This window comes from Mandrillus leucophaeus, unplaced genomic scaffold (genome assembly GCF_000951045.1).
Source record: "Mandrillus leucophaeus isolate KB7577 unplaced genomic scaffold, Mleu.le_1.0 Scaffold159, whole genome shotgun sequence".
NCBI classification, from domain to species: Eukaryota; Metazoa; Chordata; class Mammalia; order Primates; family Cercopithecidae; genus Mandrillus; species Mandrillus leucophaeus.
Window position 1 is genome coordinate 1,176,413 of NW_012101576.1, and position 18,311 is coordinate 1,194,723.

The 18,311-nt window shown below is 41.5% G+C and overlaps 1 protein-coding gene and 1 pseudogene across 2 annotated transcripts in view; both read left to right on the top strand.

Moving 5' to 3' along the window:
- The window catches only part of NEK2 (NIMA-related kinase 2), an 18,091-nt gene extending 4,219 nt beyond the window's left edge, over nucleotides 1-13,872 (top strand). Inside the window, exons 4-8 of one of the 2 annotated variants that reach the window (XM_011975791.1) lie at nucleotides 601-683; nucleotides 1,468-1,594; nucleotides 2,545-2,764; nucleotides 4,630-4,755; nucleotides 13,414-13,872. In XM_011975791.1, the coding sequence (XP_011831181.1) occupies nucleotides 601-683; nucleotides 1,468-1,594; nucleotides 2,545-2,764; nucleotides 4,630-4,755; nucleotides 13,414-13,469 (612 nt within the window). In that variant the 3' untranslated portion in view covers nucleotides 13,470-13,872. Of the gene's footprint in view, nucleotides 1-600; nucleotides 684-1,467; nucleotides 1,595-2,544; nucleotides 2,765-4,629; nucleotides 4,756-8,187; nucleotides 9,063-13,413 lie in introns of those variants that run through there. The other variant, XM_011975790.1, reaches the window with a different exon arrangement.
- Nucleotides 10,530-11,922, top strand: LOC105536397 (annotated as a pseudogene).
- Nucleotides 13,873-18,311: the final 4,439 nt, after the last annotated feature.

Below are 18,311 nucleotides of genomic sequence, written 5' to 3' on the forward strand. Positions count from 1 at the left end.
AGGCGGAGCTTGCAGTGAGCTGAGATCCGGCCACTGCACTCCAGCCTGGGCGACAGAGCAAGACTCCGTCTCAAAAAAAAAAAAAAGAATAAGAGCTCTGGTAGGCTGTTGTTACTGTAGATGTGGAAGAAAGGCAAACAAATAGGTAATGATAATATTAGTTACTACTATGATTTATGCAGTGGACTAAGAAAAAATACAAATGGGTAATTCAATTAGCTATTTATGTCTATATCCATTTAAATGTGGACTAGATACATATTTTGATTATTCTTAAATTTTCTCTAGTTCTTTTAAAATGGTGTTTCTTAATTTGCCTTGAGAGTAGAAGTCTGTCATATTCACCTCTGAATTGTCAGTGCCTAGTCTATACTAAGCACTTTCATTTGTGAATGAAAAATGAGTGAATGAATTATATATGACAGTGTATTGGGACAAGAGCATTGCCTTTTTTTTCCATTATAAATTTCAAGATAAAGTATAAGCTAAAAACTTTGAAGTTCTGTTTTTACCTCAGGAGTAATTTAATGTGTTTTATAAGTTTCAAAACAAAATAAACTCTTAACACCTTCCACTTTCTTACCCTTTTTCCCTGTATAGGAACAAATGAATCGCATGTCCTACAATGAGAAATCAGATATCTGGTCACTGGGCTGTTTGCTGTATGAATTATGTGCATTAATGTAAGTATGATGAAGGCAGATTCCTAGTCTAAGGTTTGTACTGTTTGTCACATTTCACTGGGTCTAGTTTTTTGAGCCTCCACGCTAATGAAAGTATATTCAAGTCTGAAAGAATTGTACTTTGGCTAAAATTAAGGTAGATGGACAGGCTAAAAGAAACTATTCACAAATTAAAACTGTAAGCCATGAGGCTGGGTCTTGACTGTTTAAGTGTCTTGGCTGGTTAGGCGCTTTCCTGTTAGATTGACACTTAGCTCAAGGGAGAACACATAGGTCAGGCAGATAAGGTAAAGCTACTGTAAGGATGTGGAAGAAATGAAACAAGACCGGGGTAGAGATCTGGGGATCTTTAGAGCAGGGAAGAGCTCCAGTTCTTTTCCTTTGTTCTTTTCGGTTTTTTCCCTTTGAAACTATTCTGTAGAGCAGTGATTCTCAACCAGGGATAAGGGAAGCAAATTTGCCTCTTGTGGGGCATTTGACAGTGTTTGGATAAATTTTTAGTTATCACAGCTGGGGAGTGCTCCTGGCATCTAGAGGTACAGGGCAGCGAGGCTACAAAATACCTATAATGCACAGGACAGCCCCCCACAACAAAGAATTATATGACCTCAAATGTCAATAGTGCCAAGGTTGGGAAACATATAAGAAGAAAATCCCACAAGTAGAAACTTAAATACAAACTGGAGCTTAAACTGTGCTTTTGATTTAGTTCCTATTGTATATTTTCATTTTTACAATTTGAAAATGTCTTCGTCGTCTTTTCCTCCTTCTTTTTTAATCCCAGGCCTCCATTTACAGCTTTTAGCCAGAAAGAACTCGCTGGGAAAATCAGAGAGGGCAAATTCAGGCGAATTCCATACCGTTACTCTGATGAATTGAATGGAATTATTACGAGGATGTTAAACTTAAAGGTAAAGATGATAAGATGATATATTGTCTGTTTCTAGCTGTCAGTTAAGTGTTGGAACATACATTCTCTCTTGTAGATCAATGGAGACTAAGGAAACATTAAATATAGTTTCTTAGCTAAATATACTGTGTTAACACAAGTGAAAACATATGTAAATTTGGCAAATTGCACATCCTTGCTGGCCCACCTTCTGCGCTTTCTTTATTTCTCTGCCCACTCTGCCATGCTAACAGATGGGTTGGTAGCAAGGAAAGATTGCAAAAAGAATTCAAATCCTCGTTCCCCTTGTCCTTGCCTACCTCACAGTGGCAGGTGGTGAGGGAAGGGGCCAGAGATAAGACTTTATTACTCTGCCTCTAGCTCTAATTGAGAGATTAGAGATCAGAAGAAGGGGAGGGGTGATGGAGGGTGGAGGGAGGACAGCTAAAAAGCAGAGGGAAAATCAATAAAGAGATTATGTGGAAAAACTCTGGCTATAGAATGGGGAAGGAAATGTTCTGGGGATCAGGCTGACATAAGAGAAGAAGGAAAATGCTGTAGGATCACAGACAAGGATACAGATGAAGTGACAGGATTGAGAGTCAGTGAGAGACTATCTTGCTAAATGTAGTTTAGAGATGCAAGGACAGTACTTCCCCTAAAACAGACTCTAGCAGTGCTACCAAGCATCAGCACAAGATGTACCAATCTTCAGGGATTGAACCTTCTTAGAAAGGTGAAAAGGGGAAAAGGGAAAAAAGGTAAGTTAACATCTGCATTACCTTGTGGACCCAGAACCTCGTGGGTTAAAACCACCAGTGAACTTATTTTTCCAAGTGTTTAAGACCTAGCCATAAAGGAGTCCTTTCTTTTGTCTTGGAAATACATATATGTCCTTTTATTGTAACTGCTGTCTTTGGAGAACTCTTCTGTTACGCAATCTGATTATATACTGCGTATTTTTTTCCCCAGGATTACCATCGACCTTCTGTTGAAGAAATTCTCGAGAACCCTTTAATAGCAGATTTGGTTGCAGAAGAGCAAAGAAGAAATCTTGAGAGAAGAGGGCGACAATTAGGAGAGCCAGAAAAATTGCAGGATTCCAGCCCTGTATTAAGTGAGCTGAAACTAAAGGAAATTCAGTTACAGGAGCGAGAGCGAGCTCTCAAAGCAAGAGAAGAAAGATTGGAGCGTAAGTCTGAATGGGGGTCAAAGCAAAGGAGAACTACCAAGTGGGTTATTTTGATGTGTCTGAATATCTCTTTGAGCAGAATATTTTATACATACAGATCTTATTAGAAGCTTTTAAAAATACTTGAGAAACCAAAATATGTATTGTAGATTTTTAATAATCAGGCTTGCTAGCACCTTCATGTTGGACGTCTTTCTCTGAGATCAGTTGCTAGTTATATAATATTGGGCCTTAACAGTGATGGCCTTATACTTTATTGTAGAGTTACTTTTTTCTTTTTCATCTCTACTATGAATACCCTAATGTTTTCCCACTGTAAAGGAAGGTCTTAAAATTGCTGCTTTCCATAATAAAAACCATGACTTTTGTCTTTTGAAATGGCCACTCCAACAGAATTCCAGGTCTAAAACCCTACAGTATGTAGATGAGATATGTTCAGGCAATTCTTTTCTTTTTTTTAACTTTTTATTTTTGAAAATGAGATGGGGTCTCACTATATTGCCCAGGCTGGTCTTGAACTCCTGAGCTCAATCAATCCTCCCACCTTGCCTCCCAAAGTGCTGGAATTACAGGTGTGACCTACCACACCTGGTCTGTTCAGGCAATTCAATAGAGAGTCTAGATACAAGATATTTTAAGTCTATAAATAATACTCTGGTGGGTATTAACGTTGACTTACGAGTATTAACTGATTAGGTGTTAATTTAGTTTTGATGTTGAAAGTGTGTCTACTCCACCAAGATGAGAGCTACTAGCAAGCATTCAGGGTTATGCAAGGTAGCTACAGAGTGAGGTTCTTCATTTTAACATCAGGAGACGAGAGATGGATCATATTTGTCACCTGTCACCCTCATGACTCACCTGATTTTACTTCTGTAGCTTTATACCTAATCCAGGCTTTAAATAATGAAATATATATAGTCCTGTGAGATATGCTTACTGTATAGTAACCTATACTTACTTAGAAACCTCTGTAAAAAATAAGAAAACTTTTTCTTATAACTTTCCCCAGTGTTTCATAATTTCTTTTCTTTTTTTTTTTTTGAGATGGAATTTCACTCTTGTTGCCCAGGCTGGAGTACAGTGGCACCATCTTGGCTTATTGCAACCTCCGCCTTCCGGGTTCAAGCAGCTCTCCTGCCTCAGCCTCCTGAGTAGCTGGAATTACAGGCGCCTGCCACCATACCTGGCTAATTTTTGTATTTTTTAATAGAGATGAGGTTTTGCCATGTTGACCCAGCTGGTCTTGAACTCCTGACCTCAGGTGATCCACCTGCCTTGGCCTCCCAAAGTGTTGGGATTATAGGCGTGAGCCACTGTGCCCAGCCATAATTTCATATAGCAACTGAAATCTGAACACTTTCTGAATTTTGGGCCATGAATAAATAGTAACCTTTGTTATTAATACTAATCCTATGAACTACCGCCTAACTGAATTGCGTTTTTTTTTTCTTTTATTTGAGTGTGGTCATTCAACCAGAAAAAAAGAAGATTTTTGTACTGTGAGGCCAGATCATGCCCTGAAAATTAGCTGTTGCCTATCTTCAGTGAAGAGCAGAGATAGCTTTAGTTTTTTGTTTTCCCAATTGAGTTACTCCCACAAAAGATGACCAAAGGTTGAAGCTAACTTTGTATTTGTTTAAACAAGTCCTTTCAAGAAAATCTAAGATAAACATATAGCCTACTAAAACACTCAATTAAAAACTAACACAATCAGGTTGACTGAGGCATAGTGAGAATCCTTTCCCCAAACATTGCTTATCAGTATCAACCATGCTAGTAGTGATAAGATTGCCAAATGTAAATCGTTTTTTAGTGAAGGTCACTTGTTAATTTTTTTTTCTTTGTCTATTCTCTTTTTAAAGAGAAAGAACAGGAGCTTTGTGTTCGTGAAAGACTAGCAGAGGACAAACTGGCTAGAGCAGAAAATCTGTTGAAGAATTACAGCTTGCTAAAGGAACAGAAGTTCCTGTCTCTGGCAAGTAGTCCAGGTATGAGAATCAACTCGGTCAACAGAAGCTGGTGCTACAAATGAAGAAATGTGCACCAGTGTTGCTCCCAAAGTGGCTTAGGTAGCCCTTTTCATTTACAAAGTCTCAAATTTTAAGATGGATTTCACTGAATATATGCATTTCAATGGAAACAAAATTCTGTTTTAGCAGTGATTTATTTCCTGGGTTCATAGACCTGAGGCAATGAGTCACAGAATTTCATGTTTGATTTTCTTAACCTTATCAAACCACATGTTTAGTAATTGATACTTATTAATATTATTATTATTTTTTTTCTTTTTCTGAGATGGAGTCTCGCTCTGTTGCTCAGGCGGGAGTGCAGTGGCGCTATCTTGGCTCACTGCAAGCTCCGCCTCCCGGGTTCACGCCATTCTCCTGCCTCAGCCTCCGGAGTAGCTGGGACTACGGGTGCCCGCCACCACGCCCGGCTAATTTTTTATAATTTTAGTATAGACGGGATTTCACTGTGTTAGCCAGGATGGTCTCAATCTCCTGACCTCATGATCTGCCCACCTCAGCCTCCCAATGTGCTGGGATTACAGGCAAGCCACCATGCCCGGCTGATACTTATTTTTAAAAATTAGGGCATTTACAAAACTATTGTGTGTTTTAGATTTCAGAGAGATAAACTGCATTTCAAGTAAAAATCAAAATTTTAATACTGCCATGCCTCATCTTTCATAGAAAGCATGTCTTAAAAGGCATGATAAGCCACCTGCAGAATAGGCTGTCACGTTTGGATCTTTGCTAACACCCTTTCAAGTTGAAACACATATTTGTGGAAATTTCATTGTTTAATATCTACATATGTTCTCTGCATTTTCTTCTTTATTTAAAGTCTGGTATATAGATGTTCAGCTTTCTCAGGGTCCTGCCTTTGTGTGGCATTGTCCCTTCACTGTGCCACACTGAGATGTGGTTATCGTATATACCAGTGAACCACTGTCTAACATTCTCCATTTTATAGAAACCTCTCAATCTAATTCAGTTGACTCTATGTAAAATGCAAACTGTGAAACATCTTTTTGCTTGATTTCTTTAGGACACAAACTAACTGTTAAAGGTTGTTGGTTTCAAAAATCGAGCATCTGAATTTTCAATAAAATTTAGAGTTTTTTTTAACTCCCTTATTCCATGTAGGACAGCATATATGAAAGCTATTATTCTTATCTTTAATAAATTGAGATGTGATCAATTTAGTGAGCATTGGCAGCATTTTGTAAATGGAACAGACAAAAAACCCTACTTAAGTTAGATTGATGATCACAATAACTTTGTAGTGAACAAGTGATGGAAAGAAATGAAACTACTGATAGAAGTAAATGAAACAAAGATTGTATGAAACTTTGGCTTCATCTCTGTTAAGATACCTTCTTTTTTCTCAGTATTGCCATCTACCATTTCAATATTATAAACATATTTATTTTGGCTTTTCATAGATTCCACACTGTCATCCATAAAGACAAAGTATACTTAAATCATGATTAGGGTGATAAAATGAGGAGAAAATTACACTGGATGAATTTCATGCATCAAACCCATTGCAGGAAATTACTTAAGACCCTGTTGGGGATGGCTCTTCAGTTAAAGAGTTTATTTACATTTGCCCTGATAGTCTTTGAGCAAAAGATGAAAATAGCTAAGTAAGCATGATGTGTTTTACTTTATAGGATACACAGATAAGTATGGGAATCTACTTATATGTGAATCATGGCAAATATTTAAAATGAGCCATAGGAATCAAGTATCCACTGGGGCAAGCAGACATTTTAGAGTATTGAGTGCTAAAAGTAGTGAACACATCAGAGCTATAAGATAAGCATCATAGCAGTGGGGAGCTGGTACTATTCTGAACTCAGGACAGTTGGAAATATCCTCTCCCCATCCTTGGGCTATAAAATCCACACATGAGGAAGCCATCACAAGTGTATTGAAATCATCACAGCAAGCAGCAGTATCTTTTTTTAAAACTTTTCTTTTCTTATTTGATGAAATAGTCATTATTCTATTTAATGGAAGAATTTTAAACATTTTTTAAAAACACTTTTTTCTTATAAAACTATCCCATTAAGAGCCAGGTGTGGTGGTGCACCTATAGTCCCAGCTACTCTGAGGGCTCAGGCAGGAAGATCACTTGAGCCCAGGCGTCCGAGGCTGTAGTGCACTACAGCTGCACCTGTGAATAGCCACTGCACTCCAGCCTGGACAACATGGCAAGACCCCATCTCAAACAAAAACAAAACTATCCCGTCAGTAAGACAATGTTGACTTACAAATCTACAGGTATTTGTGATAATAAGAAGGTGGATAGATTTGAAACAGTGGAGATAAAGTCTAAAGGCAATCCAGTTTGCTTTGAAGCAGAAGCGATGTATGAAGCAGGAAGTCATAGGACCCTTGGAAGGCAGTGCATCTGTGTGCCAGCATTTCCTATTTCTTCTGCCTGGAGCACTCTTCATCCAGATAGCCCTGTGGCTTCTTACTTCAGAAATGACCGTATGAGGCTTTGTATCCTTACACCTACCACCCAGCATGTCCCTGTTTCCAGGGTTATTTTTCCTAATAGCACATATTACTATCAAATATTCCCCACCAGTACTTGTTTATTTGTGTTTGGTTTATCTCCTCCTACTAGAATAGGGCCTGTTTGGTTCATAGTGGCCCATCCTATGAGCTCAGTAAATATTTGAACATACAGAGGAAAAATAAAAAGATCTAGGATCTGTTTAGGCCTCCAGCCCCTACTAATTCTGTCAGCAGTTAATAGTGTTGCCACTTTAAGTAAATAAGATTATTATTTATTTTTTCCATGAAAAGAATAGTTTACATTTTTTACTACTCTTACTTGATTTATCTTTTCCACACCGAATTTGTTTAGGTTTTTTGGAGACAAATTTCTGGTCAGTTAAGATGCTTTGAACCAAGTGTTCTTGAACATTTAACCAAAACTGTAGGTGTTCTCTATTTAAAAAAAATATATACAAAAAGCAAAAACCAAAAAAAAAACACAAACTGTGCTTCTATAGTTTTCTGTAGGTAAGGTGTTCTGCATAGAATGGCACTTATTTTCAAGGATAGAGATAAATAACATTGATTTCCAAAATTTTTATATTGTCCATAATACTCAGTGTGTTTAACTTTAAGAGTAAAATTGATTGTTCGTTGTTAAGAGAATAAAACTTACGTTCCTTGAATTTCGGCACATTCCAATATTATTTTTTCAATGCTGTGGATTAAAAGGCTGATTTCTGCCGGTCCTACACCCCTAACCTCCCATCCCAGAGAAAATAAAACAGGTACCTAGATTTCAAATGTGAACCATAAGAGCAAATACTTTTTGATAAGTATAAGTATGAAGGAGTTGAACTCTGTTCAAGTAACTCAAAGCCCTTTTTCTTTTTCCTTCTAAAGAACTTCTTAATCTTCCATCCTCAGTAATTAAGAAGAAAGTTCATTTCAGTGGGGAAAGTAAAGAGAACGTCATGAGGAGTGAGAATTCTGAGAGTCAGCTCACATCTAAGTCCAAGTGCAAGGATCTGAAGAAAAGGCTTCATGCTGCCCAGCTGCGGGCTCAAGCCCTGTCAGATATTGAAAAAAATTACCAGCTAAAAAGCAGACAGATTCTGGGTATGCGCTAGCCAGGTAGAGAGACGCAGAGCTGTGTACAGGATGTAATATTACCAACCTTTAAAGACTGATATTCAACTGCTGTAGTGTTATATACTTGCTTCCGTGAGCCACGCCTTTTTGTATAGTACACGTGATATTTTGGAATTGGTTTTGCTGTTCTTCAGCAACTATTGTACAAAATGTTCACATTTAATTTTTCTTCTTTTAAGAACACATTATAAAAAAAATACTTTCTTGCTTGGGCTTTTTTAATCCTGTGTGTGATGACTAGTAGGAACATGAGATGTGACATTCTAAATCTTGGGAGAAAAAAAATAATGTTAGGAAAAAATATTTATGCAGGAGTAGCAGTCACTGAATAGTTTTAAACGACTGAGTGGTGTGCTTACAATTGTTATATATAGATTTAAATTTTAAGTCTGAGATTTTAAATGTTTTTGAGCTTAGAAAACCTATTTGGATGCACTTTGGTCATTAATACCATGATATCTTGCTTATAAATATTCCATTGCTCTGTAGTTCAAATCTATTAGCTTTGTGAAAATTCATCACTGTGATGTCTGTATTCTTTTTTTTTCTGTTTAACAGAATATGAGCTGTCTGTCATTTACCTACTTCTTTCCCACTAAATAAAAGAATTCTTTAGTTTCCCTGTATTTATGTGTCTTGCATTTGTTGGTCTCTTAGTTGATGGGAGTTGTGTTTATGATTTATAGGTCTTCATCATAGGGTACGGAAGGAAACATGGATCTGATGCTCAAGAGAGTGGCATTCCAGTCCTAAACTGTATGGCGCTTTACCTCCCATCTCGTTAATCCATGTATGTAAGCCAGTGGTCCTGAACAGGGGGATTTTGCTCCTCAAGGGACGTTTGGCAATGCCTGGGGGTGTTTTTGATTGTCATGATTTGGGGTAAGGTGCTACTGGCTGCTAGTGGGTGCAGGCCAGGGACACTGTAAACATTTTACAATGCACAGGACAGCCTCTGACAACAAAATATCAATGGGTTTGGATCATAATCCTAAATGACACAATTTCAAATGCTAAAATTCTGAAAGACCAAAATCCCTAATGTCTTAAATCCCAAAAGATCAAAATCCCTAACGTGTGAACTTCCAAAATCACAATCCAATCCTGAAAGCCAAATTCCAAGGCAGGGATTAGTGCAGTTTCAGCTGTATACAGGATAACCATGTCATGTCAGGCAGAACTATTACCTTGTTATTGTCTCCATTTGCACATTAAGTATGGTTTAAGAAATGTGGATGGATATCAAGTTGATAAGGGGTGAACTTGTTGATTTATATGTCAACTTGACTGGATTAAGGAATCCCTAGAAATCTGGTAAAGCATTATTTTAGGTGTGTCTGTGAGGGTGTTTCCAGAGGAGGTTAATATGTGAGTCTCAGTAGACTAGGTGCGGTATATCTTTCCTCAATATTCAGTGTTTTGAAGATCATAAAAGTGACTTTTCAGGTGAAAATTACGAGAAATCTCTCCCGCCAAATTACTCAGTTATATACAACTTCTGCTCCTTCATGAATAGTGCCACGCTTGCCTTCAAAAAACACCCTGTGTCTGAGAATAAAATTCGACAAGTTGAGCAGCCTTGTGAACCAAAGACACTTGCTGACATTGAGGTTCCTCCAGCGTCACAAAACTCATTAACCAAACTGTTCTTGGTTAGAGATTTGAGTGTTGAAGAAGAAGACCGACTGCTTATATTTACCACTAAATCTAACAGAAAAACTATCACGTGCTTCACTTTGGCTAGTGGATGGCACTTTCAAACTGTCCGCACTGGTTTTTATCAGCTATACATGATTCATGCCCCTGTTGGTTCTGAAGATTCTAGAACTCATCTAGTCATTTAAACAATTATTTGCTGCACTTTGCAGAAGAAAACAGCTTTCAATTGAATCCCCAAACCATAACAACAGATTTGGAATTAGATGTGATCAAAGCTTCTAAAAGTGAATTTCAAAGTGTTACCAATAAAGTTTGTTTTTTTCCATTCAGCGCAATGCATTTGATAGAAAATTAGATGAGTAGATAGGCCATGAGATACAGCAATGACAAAAACTTCAGTTTAGAAGCAGGAACCCACATCAAGGAATAGAGCCCTTTGCTCCTCCTTCAGAATGAATGGAGACCAAAAATCAGATGCTTATGCCCAAGAAAATCAGGATTTCATTCAGCACTTCTCCCAGATTGTTAGAGTGCTGACTGAGGATGAGATGGGGCACCCAGAGACGGGAGATGTTATTGCCCGGCTCAAGGAGGTCCTGGAGTACAATGCCATTGGAGGCAAGTTATCACCAGGGTTTTTCATTCCGGGAGCTGGTGGAGCCAAGGAGGTAGGATGCTGATAGTCTCCAGCGGGCCCTGACTGTGTGTGTGGAACTACTGCAAGCTTTCTTACTGGTGGCAGATGACATCACGGATTCATTCCTCACCCACTGGGGACAGATCTGCTGGTATCAGAAGCCGGGCGTGGGCTTGGATGTTGTCAATGATGCTGTGCTTCTGGAAGCATGTATCTACCGCCTGCTGAAGCTCTATTGCTGGGAGCAGCCCTATTACCTGAACCCGATGGAGCTCTTCCTGCAGAGTTCCTATCAGACTGATCGAGCTCTTCCTGCAGAGTTCCTATCAGACTGAGATTGGGCAGACCCTGGACCTCATCATAGCCCCCTAGGGCAATGTGGATATTGGCAGATTCATGGAAAAGAAGTACAAATATCAAGTACAAGACAGCTTTCTACTCTTTCTACCTTCCTGTAGCTGCAGCCATGCATGTGGCAGGCATTGATGGCGAGAAGGCACACACCAATGCCAAGAAGATCCTGCTGGAGATGGGAGAGTTCTTTAAGATTCAGGATGATCGGCCGGGCGCGGTGGCTCAAGCCTGTAATCCCAGCACTTTGGGAGGCTGAGACGGGCGGATCACGAGGTCAGGAGATCGAGACCATCCTGGCTAACACGGTGAAACCCCGTCTCTACTAAAAAAAAATACAAAAAACTAGCTGGGCGAGGTGGCGGGCGCCTGTAGTCCCAGCTACTCGAGAGGCTGAGGCAGGAGAATGGCGTGAACCCGGGAGGCGGAGCTTGCAGTGAGCTGAGATCCGGCCACTGCACTCCAGTCTGGGCGACAGAGCGAGACTCCGTCTCAAAAAAAAAAAAAAAAAAAAAGATTCAGGATGATCAGTTTGACCTCTTTGGGACTCCACTGTGACTGACAAAGTTGGCGCTGACATCTAGGACAACAAATGCAGCTGGCTGGTGGTTCAGTGTCTGCCATGGGCCACTCTGAAACAGTACCAGATCCTGAAGGAGAATTATGGGCAGAAGGAGGCCGAGAAGGTGGCCCAGGTGAAGGCACTATATGAGGAGCTGGATCTGCTGGCCGTGTTCTTGCAGTATGAGGATGACAGTTACAGCCACATTATGGGTCTCATTGAACAGTGCGCCATCTTTCTGGAGCTGGCGCACAAAATCTACAAGCGGAAAAAGTGACCTAGCGACTGCAAGGGCAGGGAGAGGAGGGAGGCTCTCAATAAATTATTGTGTAACCTTGAAAACAAAACAAAAAACTTCAGTTTAAAAATGTACTTTCCCGCTGGGCGTGGTGGCCAAGGAGGGAGGAACACTTGAACTTAGAAATTCCATAATAGCCTGGGCAATGTAGTGAGACAGTGTCTCTAGAAATAATTTTTTAAAAAGTTAGCCAGGTGTGGCGTGTGACTGTGGTCCCAGTTACTTGGGAGGCTGAGGCAAGAGGATTGTCTGAGCCTGGGAGGTGAAGGCTGCAGTGAGCTGTGATCAAGCTACTGTACTCCAGCCTGGGAGACAGAAAGAGAGACCCTGTCTCTTAAAGCTGGGGATGGCAGTGTGGGCGGAAGGGGGTTTCCTTGTGTGCAGTATGTATTAAGAGACGGGGAAAAAATGTGTCATTCGCCTGCCTTGGCATTCCTTCCAGCTGATGACTTTCTAGAAACTTTTAATGAATTAAAGCCACATTTGCCTGAAGATGCCAGCAAAGTTACTGACTGGTTTGAAAATAAATATATACGTGGTAGGATAAGAAAATACACAATGGTGTTGCTGTTTGATCACCAGTATTGTTTCTGTCAAATTTGTGGTCTAATGAGTGCATGCAGAACAGATTTCTGAGTACCAAAAATGACACAGAAGCATGACACAGAAAATAAGGAAATTTAGTAGGGAGCACTCATGTCAGTGTACATAGTGTACACAGTGTACATAGGAATCATAGAAGAATGCCAGGAAGAACAGCACCACGTAGAAAATGAATGTGAACATACTCTCCAAGTAGAGCCATGCCCTAAAAGAGAAAAAGCAGCTATTCCTTGTGATGCAAGACTTTAAAATACAGTGAATGATTGTGGAGGTTGGCCAGCTCTTACGGACTATCTCAGTGCAATTGCCCAGAATCCATTCCTGTAATACACTTTTTGGTATGTCAAATTTTCTTGTTTTTTTCTGTTTTCTGTTGTTTTTTTTCACTATTTAAAATTGTCAGCATTCTTTTTTACAATTTGCTATGCTATATAATTCATCTTCAAAACATTTCTGATACTGGAGGCATAATTTGTGTAGAGATTTTTAGAAAGTTCTGGTTTTTTTGCAAATTTGACGCCATGAAAGTACACTGTCACAGCATTGACTGTGTGTAAGCACTGTTCCTGTACATAAAAACACTGACGCGTCCTCAGTAAGCGAAGAGATGTCCTTTTTGTACACCTGCATTTGTGAAAGGTAAACTTTTTGAACATCTTGGCTCGTTAGGTGGCTGCATATGCAGTAGTGACCCATCCTGTTTTTTGATAGATCTCATCAAAAGACTCTTAGGTTGTTGTGGGATTTCAGATGACCGAAGGCATAAAACTGGGTGCACACATTTACCAACCATAGGGATATGCATTTACACATTTCCCTTTTTGACCTATTTCTTTTTTTCTTTCCTTTTTTTTTTTTTTGAGATAGAGTCTCACTTTGTTGCCCAGGCTGGAGTGCAGTGGTGTGATCAGAACTCAATGTAACCTTGGCCTTGTAGGCTCAAGTAATCCTCCCACTTCAGCCTCCTGTGATGGAGTCTCACCGTGTTGCCCAGGCTGGTCTTGAACTCATGGGCTCAAGCAATCCTCCCACCTTGGCTGGGATTACAGGCATGAGCCATTGCTCCCAGCCCCTTTATGACCTATTTCTTTATGAATGTGGCTTGTCTGTTCATTACTGATATAATTATGCAACTTTCATTAGTATATATGAATGTTTATGCTTGCACAAAAATGTATGTTATTATTGCCTATTTTATTGCATAAAGTGACTTATGAAGTGTTCTGTGTTTTCATGTTTCTCAAATAAATTCCCTTTTAAAAATGTAAACTCATGTAAATGTAAAAAAAAAAAGCGTAAATAAATATCTTTTAAAGAATTTTTAAATTATATTTTCCAGAATTGCATTTTTGGAATTCTGCTCTTTCAGGATTATGATTTCCAGGTTTTAGACTTTATGGCTTTTGACCTTTTGGGACTTCAGGATTACAACAGTTTGGATTATGGCATTAGAAATTGTATCTCTCCCAATGTCAATAGTGCCACTTTTGAGAAACCTGATCTAAGCTCACACCTGTTGGGATATATCTCAGCCTTGAAGGAAAGTTATTTTGGATTTTGATGGATATTTAAATATATATATATCTGACTTTTAGTATAAATTAGCAGTCTCTGCTGTGCCTTTTCCTTTGTGAGATTTTCCTGGCAATGCTAGTCCTTTTAGCTTAATGAAATAAGACCAAGTAATAAAGGGTTAATAATAAATGAGAGCAAATAGCTCCTTCATATATGTAGGATTATTATACAGCTGGTAGCATAGTTCCATCAAGTACAAATGATACTATCCAAACACAATCAGAAACTGATTACCAGGCCTTTAATCCTAACAGAATCACCTTGACATGAATGCTGAGTATAACTCCTGGCCAGCTATAAAATTTGCAAGACCCAATGCAAAATGATAATGTGGAACTCTTGTTCGAAAAGCAGGAAACAAGTACCCTAAAGGTACCTATAAAGCTTTTCCCTTTCTTCCAAGGTTTCTCTCTCTCTCTTTCTCTGCTTATTGTGATGTTATTTGCTATTTAATATTCTAAGTAAAGAAACATTAAAAATTGAAACGATTAGCATGAATTTTACCATTTATATTGTGCAATGCAAATTTTAAATGCAAATGGCAGAGCATTCAGCTGAGATAGGGAATGAATTTCACAATTCATATTTTGTGACTCTTCTCTGAAGGTGCCTTAAGTTGACCAGAGGAGACAGACACACCAGACCCTCAGGCATCTGGGAACCCCTGACTCTGACACCTGCTCAGTTCTCCCTTCCTCCAGTCACCAGACCTACGCAATGCCAGGACTGGAGGAGCAAAGCCAGGCATCTTCCTTTCGCACAGGCCAACGGCCCCAGCCCATGGCAGATTGGCCACATCCAAGGATCTTTAAACCTCCAGGCTGGGACTTTATACTTGGATCAGGGTACCTGGATGGCCCTTGCCAAGACATGGCCTCCAGCTGGCTGCCCATCAGACATGCCATGGGGCTGCCATGGGGGAGAGGGGAAATGGGTTCAGGACAGCAGCCACCGCCATGCCCTGCCTGAGGATGTATTGGAGCCTAGACACTTAACGCTGACCCTTCCCTTGCCTGTGCCCAGGCCCCTTCTGCTCATGGGAAGGGGAGGTTAGGTGGGACCCAGTGCACTAGAGGGTAGGGAGGGGTCTGAGAACCATCCTGGGAGTCTATGGGGGCTGATGGCAAGTGGGACCATGCATGAGGCGAGGCCCTGAGCCCCCACGCAGGCTCCCACTATCCCATTGGACTCCACTTACAAAAGGCAAATTCAAAGACAAAAGTATTAGTCAGGCATGGTGGCTCATGCCTGTAATCCCAGCACTTTGGGAGGCCGAGAGGGGTGGATCACCTGAGGTCAGGAGTTTGAGACCAGCCTGACCAACATGGTGAAACCCTGTCTCTACTAAAAATACAAAACAAATTAGCTGGGTGTGGTGGTGGGCGCCTGTAATCCCAGCTACTCAGGAGGCTGAGGAAGAAGAATCTCTTGAACCTGAGAGGTGGAGGTTGCAGTGAGCCAAGATCGCACCACTGCACCCCAGCCTGGCGACAGAGTGAGACTCTGTCTCAAAAATAAATAAAAAAATAAAAAGATACAAGTATTAAGAATTTCAAGACCTCAACCTCAGAGCGCTAGACTCCGGGTGCCAGGCCCTTCCGAATACCAGGTTTTTCTACATGTGGCGTCCTGTGTGGCTGTGCAGGTTACTCGGCTGTGAAACCACCACTTTCTCTAGGAAACTCCTTTCTCCCTTAGAAAATAATACGTTTTCTTCTCATTTTGAAAGCTGAGGCATGCTGGACAGCTTCTCTAATTTTCCCCATCCCAGATTTCACCTTTATTTTCATTCATGGCTTAATTCAACCGACAAGCAGTTATTGAGCACCCACTATGAGCCAGCCAGTGTTTCAGGTGCTGAAGATGCAGCCATGAAGAAACATTGGAATCCCTGCCCTTACTGCCCCCTTCAAATGGGGCATGACAGTCAGCAACTAATCAGCCACAGGGCATGTCAGCAACAAGCATCAAGGAGCAGAGCAAAGTGGGAGAGAGGGGCAGGAGTGGGGGGCTAGCAATTTCAGAAGAGGTGGTGATGAGGGGTGCAGCAGGAAGAAGAGGAGACTAACCATAACAGGTTACAGTGGAGGTGGGGGTGGAGGGGAAAAGGAAATGGAATGGGAGACCTGAGGGGGCCGGGGGAGAGGGAAGGGAAGACAGCAGACCAGTGGTGGGCTAGGGGACTGGGGAGGGGAGCGGGGGTTTGAGCGAAACTGGGAGAAGCAATATGGCAGGACTTGAAAGGGGGCAGGGGCTAGGAAACTGAGGAGACATTTTAAATCTGATCATGAATCCCTCCTTCTTGCTCTTAAGCTAACAAAACCTTGTTTCCAGTTCGTCGCTGAAGCTGGGAACGTCTGGAGTATTTGGGCAGTCATGGTAGATTAGAAGGGGATCACTTTGATGAGGGCGTGGAGAGCGGGTTTCTCCCAAATGGTGTTTCTCCAGCATCACACTGTAAGATCTTTCTAAGATGTTCTGCTAGACACTAGCACTGTACTTACCATTACACAGTTTACATGTTTAAATAATGATGAGTTCAACCAGCACAGCCTACTCACAGGCGCTTGAAAAAGGGTCACTAGATTTTAATTTGATTAACCAGCTGTCCTGGCAGACAAAACCGCAAGGTGGCGCCATGGCTCTGCTAGAGCCGCAGTCCCACCCTCCCCGACTAGCCTGAGGAATTGGGAGTTACTGCGAGAATCTATGCCGGGCATTGGATAAATGCCTTCTCCCCATTATTTCCTTCAATCCTCACGATACTCCTGTGAAGTAGATATCCTTCGAGTCACATTTTACACGGGGAAACTGAGACTCCGAGATCACAGCTCCAGAGCTCAGGCTTTTGGCAATAACCCTCCACTGCCTGCCTCCTCAAGACAGTGAAAGGTTGGCTTTGTTCCCCAAGTCATCTAGTTTCCCACAGTGACGGGTTAAGCGTCATAACCCATGGCTTTACCCAAGACATTTGAATTGAAGAGGAAGGTGGACGCAGAGCCAGCATGGTTAGGGCCAGTGGCCTTTCCAGACTTGCGTACCAGGAGAGATGGGTTAGCATGGAGGAGGCTGGAGAAGGGGTTTTCACGTGACCCCGCTAGGACCCCACGTCTCTCTCCCGCCTTTGCTCAGCATCATCTGTAGCATGGCTCTGCATTTCCTCAAAAGCCCAGGACAGATGCCCAGTACCCTCAGGCCCTCCAGTGTCCCCCACCCCCTAGAGACACCTCATTCAGGACTACCCTCCCCTGAAATGTTTTATGTTTCCAGAAGACCCTCCTCCTTCCAGGGCTAAGCCCTTTCAGTTAGGCAAGCTAGTTCCCTCAGTGACTGTCCTCCTAGGCTGGACTTGGGCTGAATGCAAAAGGCGATACAAGGCAGCTGTTTAAAAAAGAATGAAGCAAATTTATATGCACCAAGAAGAAGAGCTTATTGCTCATTGTGACTTGGTGGCTGCGAAAATAGGAATCCCTGTTAGACTGATGCATTTCACACCAGGGAGGAGGATGGAACCAGCCCTCCCAGAGGGCTGTGCTTGCTGCTGGCTAGCTGATGAAACACATGGCTTACTTTACCCCTTGCTCAGCCCCAGCCTCAGCCTCCCTCCCTCTACACGGGGAGGACAGAGGTCAGCTGCTGAGGAGCCTCCTCCATGCGAAAGGTTGCATTCCACCCCGCATTCAGAGGGGCACCCTCGCTAACCTCCATGGAGGCACCTTGCTTACATTTCTGACACCACAGCCACAGCGACAGCTCCGGGGCCCTACAGCTCCCCTCGAGCTGCTGAAATCCCAGACAACCAAGGCTGCTCATCCCTTGATGCCCTACGACCACCCAGCCAGGAAACAAATCCCCCCTCCTCCCAGTGCCCGGACTCCGAGACAATCTCTGGCCATTCTGATGCAACAGAGTGTTCCATAATCCTAGTCAAACGTTCACAGGAGGTGTTCACAGATGATTCAGTCTATTAAAAAAACAAAACAGTCAAATTATGAAGTGACAACATCGTTGTAAAAAATTCTAACAGTATGGAAAGTGTGTATAGTGAAAATTAGAAGGTAAACGTTCCTCACCCATTACCCTAGTTTCTATCTCTGCTTTCAGAAGTAGCTATTAACAATTTGGTGTTTGGTGGTCCTTTCCAGACCGTGTGTGTGTGTGTGTGTCTCTGTGTGTGTGTGTGTGTGTGT